The sequence below is a fragment of the Temnothorax nylanderi genome, unplaced genomic scaffold (assembly GCF_030848795.1).
Source record: "Temnothorax nylanderi isolate EJ_2023f unplaced genomic scaffold, tnyl_v1.0 TNYL_tig0011_pilon, whole genome shotgun sequence".
Taxonomy (NCBI): domain Eukaryota; kingdom Metazoa; phylum Arthropoda; class Insecta; order Hymenoptera; family Formicidae; genus Temnothorax; species Temnothorax nylanderi.
This window is the reverse complement of record NW_027249073.1, coordinates 947214-952565: the sequence shown is the minus strand read 5'-3', so window position 1 is coordinate 952565 and position 5352 is coordinate 947214. Positions and strand designations below refer to the sequence as shown.

Sequence of the window (5352 nt, the reverse complement as noted above, 5' to 3'; positions counted from 1 at the left end):
ACCGGAGAACCGGTAGTTTCCTCGCGCACAGTAGGTGGAACAATGTCCTTTCCACATGGCTACTGTGCGTACATGTATGTGTGTTTCTACCGCATCGACTTTACGAATCGCGTCGATCACCGTGAAATCCGTCAGAGATTACACGATAAAACGACTGAATAAACCGATTTATTTCGTCGCCGGTCTAAGAAAACTCACATTAGCTGTTTTACTCTAGTACGCACAATAGAGATTCTCTATGTTTTTTTTTAGCATGCGGCATATAAGATCCAAACGCATATTAGAACAAATCTCCGCTTTACGATTACGCTGTAGACCAGTACATACTACCCCACCAACGCCCATTTCGTTTTTCCCCGTTCACCTTGCCGTCTTGGCATTATTAATGATCGCGGAAACCACCCTAAAAATCTCTTATGAATGCGAGTACGGGTGCGATCTACCATAAATGTGCGCGATACGCATTTTTTAATCGACACTGATGAATGACGGCTGAGCCAGAAATGTTCTTGTCTCGTTACGAAGAGAACTGAAATTCCCGCGGACACGGGATGATTTAACACGCTCGCAAGCGACATACTACTGTGATCTACAAATGCCTTGGGAATCGAAAGTGCGTATAGTGATTTTTGTGAATCTTTTCGCTTTGATCGAGAAAGAAGTAAAAAGAGATTTATAGACACATGCAAGATTTATCGATTGTAAAACTGTGCTCTCGGATAGCGATAGCCAGATATAAAAAAGTATTTTGTGCTGATAAAGCTTCCAGCTTTCGGAAAAACTTATTCGAAATTCGACATACGTTTATATAAATGATACGGTGCGACTGAATATCAAAGTAGGTATTCTTATTACACAGTGCGTCGCTGTATAATATTTCAATCGTTTCAAGCGCGAATAATCGCATCACCGATTGCCTCTTATAGTGAGAATTTAAAATCGAAGCGTTTATTTTGAACGTTTATTTGATATACATCCAATTTCGAAACTTTTTCTACAATTTACGTTTAATCATATCATTTGTATCTTGTTGAAAAGTCGCAATCACATTTGGAACAAGTGGTCTTATCGATTTATCAAAGCTCATTGTAAATTTGAGCTGTTATTTTACTTCAGCTTGTCATTTTGCAATCGGGCAATGACACGGTATTTAATCTTGATTTAAAAAGTATTGAATTATTATATGTTGACGTTATATTTCATAGCAAAATTTATCATTGCAAGAATTTATCAGACACATTATACATTAACGTAATTTCACAAACTAGTGAAAATGACAAGATTCCGATAACCCTGGCGCCTTAATTTGACGATGGTTTCTGCTAGTACTTTCAACACTGAACAAAAAATTATATAGGTCTTATAGGGCTAGCCGCTTTGGTTTTCAAGATATACAGTGTTAAAGTTAAAAATAAATAATATGAATTTTTAAATAATACTTCAATTGTGTGTGTATAAACAGTACACACGTAGGCGGGGGAGGGGCTGCCGCCCCTCCCCCGCAAGCAGGGGGGGTAGGGGTGAACCTCGGTTCGCGTGAAAAGTTAAAAACCCGTTTTTCCTTCTTTCGTCGCTTCGTATGAAAAGTTGCATTGTGTAAAAATATTTAATATCTGTAACAGAAATAATTTGTTATAGCAGCAGAGAATAGTTAGGATATTGAAAAGTGGCATCTCGTGACATCTCATTTCGCGTGGAAAGTGTATGCGTGGAGGCAGTAGGTTTCGCCTCCTTCCGGGGGGCTCCACTATTGTTAAACTAGACACATAGTGTGCCTTCAAAGTATATGCGTGGGCTTTTTACGCGTGAAAAGTTGTAAACCCATGTGGCACCTCGTTTCATATTGCCAACATATATCAAGGTTGAAATCGGTGAGGTCGCCCTTAATCTAAAGTTGTATCTATCAACTTTAACACTGTATATCTCGAAAACCAGAACAGTTAGCCCTATAAGACCTATATAATTTTTTGTTTGGCATTAAAAGTACTATCAGAAACCATCGTCAAATTAAGGCGCCAGGGTTATCAGAATCTAACCGTGATAATGATAATTTAGAGTTAATCCGGTATTCTTCAAGGCTGTGACTTCGGTTTCCAATTCGGTGATTTTTTTCTCGAAAGTTCTCGAGAGTTCTCGGATTTGTTCAGTCATTCCCGCCACAGTTTGGAGCATCTCGGTAGAACCGACCTTGCGATCGACGCATTTATATAAAGCGTTATCATCGACTTCGGCGTTCGGCTCATGGGCGAGGCATTCTTCAATCAGTAAATCACTGGTACCCCAGTCTTGGACGAAATGGATGTGACTGGTACCTAGGTACCAAGTCATTGAGCGGCGGCATCGATACGACCACGGATTGCTAGCGAGATAAATCTTCCTCAGTTTCGTTAGCTTTTTCAGCAACTCGGTTGGCAGACAAGCGCTCATCTCGTTGTGCGCGATGTCCCAAAACTCCAGATTCGGCAGCAAATCGTATAATCGCGCATCGACTTCAGAGATTCGATTGCGCCACACGATGAGCGCCTTAAGATTCGACAAATCTTGAATCCATAAGGAATCCAGTTTTCGAATTTTATTGTCCACCAAACCCAGCACGCGTAGTCTGTCCAGACCTCGAAACGCGTTAGGTTCGATCTTCTCCACACCGCATCCGGTGATATTGAGTTCTTCCAGAGAACCGCCATACACCGAGAATGCGTCCGTTGGTATATTCGTAATGTTCGAATTTTTAATACTGATGGCTATTACTCCCGTGGGTAAATGTGAGATCATCTATAATTAGATGCATGTGAAAATATGATTGACGAATGTAAGATTTAAAAAATATATAGACTTTATATTACATAAAAATATTTCGAAAACTAATAATTATTAATTTTATATATATATATATAGTATTGGAGAAATATTCCGTTATATTCCATATATTTCTTCAGTGTCATGGTTACTTAAATTGGTTTTGTAATAAGCAAACTAAAAAGAAATTTGTTGTTCTTGAAGAAAATTTTCAGGAAAAAATTTAAATCTTGGACTATATAAAATAATACCTGTAGATTCATGAGATTTTCGCAGTCGTGATAACAATTCTGCAGTCCATAGCATTCAGTCGTCGTACATGAAGCCAGGATCGACCGGTAGAAACTCGCGAGGACGAACAATCTTAGGATTCGCTTCATCGCGATGAACTTTTCAGTGAATCTGAATCCAACCGTTTTCATGTTTGCTTCTTATAGTAGATCTCAAGGTTGCACAGACCATTATCGGCGGTATCGAGAAAACATCCGGTCCGGTCAGGAAAGTACCGGTGGTTAATATTAGAAACGACGTAAATATAATATGTCTCGTGCATACGCGATGACCTGCACGACGCTTGTGTTGTCTACAGCTGATAGTCATTTATATGAAAACTGGAATTGCACTGTTTTATACATAAGTGAGCGGAAGTAATAATAGTGTGTGTATATATGAAATATATCTAATAATATTTATACATAAGTCATTGCGCACGCTTATGAATTTATTTTATAAGCTCATAATTTTGTAATTATAACACATAAAGTAAGTAAAAAGCAGCTATTATTTTTTATAATTTATATAAATAATAAATTACATATGAAATTACAAGATGATGGCTTTGTATTCTACAAAGTAGCCAATTTTTTTATTTCTACATTCAATATATTAACTTCTTACATTTAATTTATATTGAATTTTGTTGGTTTTAATTGCATTAAATTAATATTAGTAATCAATTTCTTTAAAATTATTAAGTTTCTTATATAGTATTTATATATTGTATATACTAGCTATTTATAATATTTTGCAAGCATCTCATTTAGTAACTGTTTTTAAAACAAGTGAATGAAGAAGCGACTGGTACTAATTATAAAAGTCGGCAAAATCTTGACTTACCTCGCGAGAAGTTGCCGGAGATAGCGATTGCCTATAGGGCTAGGGCACCCGTTTCTATGTTCAGACTTGATGTACAAGGCTGAACGATAAGGGAACGAAGGTTCTCTCCGATTGGGTAATTAGAGGATCTCTCGTTTATTTGTGTCGATCATTCGTGTCTTTGATGAAAATGGTTCGAGAGAGCAAAACCGGTTTTATCGCGCGAAAAACATGAAAGTGATCGCGACGATTGCAATTTGACGCGCCTCGCGAGTCTCTATTCGCGAGTCAGATCAACCACTCGGCGAGTTGTTAGTGCGTGTCAAATTTGCGTTTTTAGAAAAATCGTTGCATCTTAAATAACAACGTGTCCTCGATGCCATTTTCCCCGGAGAGAGATGATTGATCGCTCGAGGCGGTGTATCCACATCAGATTCCGTCGTGAGTTCTTCTCTCTTCTAAGCATTCTGCATCTTCCAGATTCCGTTCTGCGAACACTTTATCCCGATAAGAGCTATCGGCAGATACCGTGATATCGAGAGTGGGCATTAAGCATTTGAGAAAACTTGCACGATTTTTAATATAACATCATTACGATATTCGTGCGACATTTGTTTAATTATCACGATGAGATCTTACGAACCCTGTTAACATTTTTTATCGTATAGGTAAATTTTTTTGTTCGATTGTACAAAGTAATCGACATAATTCAAAATTTTTATTTTTTAAAAGACATTTATTTGTTCAAAACATCTATTATAAAGTTGTGCAGATTAAAACAAAAATAGCGGGAAAAAAATATTTAAAAATGAAGATATTCAGGGTTAAACGAGTGTATATAAAAGTGTGCAAAACAGATATGCGATTAACATCAGACACAGACAACGGGCCGGTTAAATTAAGAATTAAATGTTTCTCGCAAGACTAACACGCTGAATTATGACGTGCCGTCGATACATTCGGCAAGAATTAACACGGGAGCAATTACCTTTGTCACGCGCGATTCTCGCCCCCGCCTCCGCCGCCTCCTACCCCTGCAGCAGTCGTAATTACGGAGTTCGAACGTTTCGGCGGGTTGGTGCTTTCGTGTAATGTCTTCATGCGGGCGCACGGGCCGGCCCGCGGCGGGATTTGCGAGGATAATAACTCGCGGGCGCGCTGATCGAAATATTAAAGGAACCCCTTGTTCGCGCGATAATGCCTACGTGCTTTACGGACGTTAAGCTCCGGCTCGCGCGAATTGCACGGTGCCACCGCGTAATAATAAAGCTGGTTGGTCGGTTGGTTGGCTGGCTGGCTGGCTGGCTGGTTGGCCGTTTCGATCGCTCGCATAAGGCCACCCGACGATGGTACGTACGTAGTATATGTATATGGTGTGTACGTATGGCATACACGTGCATTTGTCATTTCTCGCGCGGTCGAATAAAGACACGCGCGCGCATAGATACGTATCTCTAATGG

General features: G+C 39.2%; 1 protein-coding gene across 1 annotated transcript; it reads right to left on the bottom strand.

Annotated features, from left to right (window-relative positions):
* Positions 1-947: 947 nt before the first annotated feature.
* LOC139767642 (uncharacterized) lies at positions 948-3511 on the bottom strand. The gene is made up of 2 exons (XM_071697117.1): positions 3048-3511; positions 948-2772 (listed from the first exon to the last, which is right to left on the bottom strand). The coding sequence occupies exons 1-2, from the start codon at positions 3216-3218 to the stop codon at positions 2032-2034; spliced, it is 912 nt and encodes a 303-aa protein (XP_071553218.1). The 5' UTR covers positions 3219-3511; the 3' UTR covers positions 948-2031.
* Between the last annotated feature and the right edge of the window lie 1841 nt (positions 3512-5352).

Excerpts from the sequence above, each read along its gene's own strand:
- LOC139767642 (XM_071697117.1), bottom strand. The coding sequence starts at position 3,218 with ATGAAAACGGTTGGATTCAGATTCACTGAAAAGTTCATCGCGATGAAG. Across the intron at positions 2,773-3,047 it reads AAAATCTCATGAATCTACAG|ATGATCTCACATTTACCCAC; the intron begins GTATTATTTTAT and ends ATCTAATTATAG.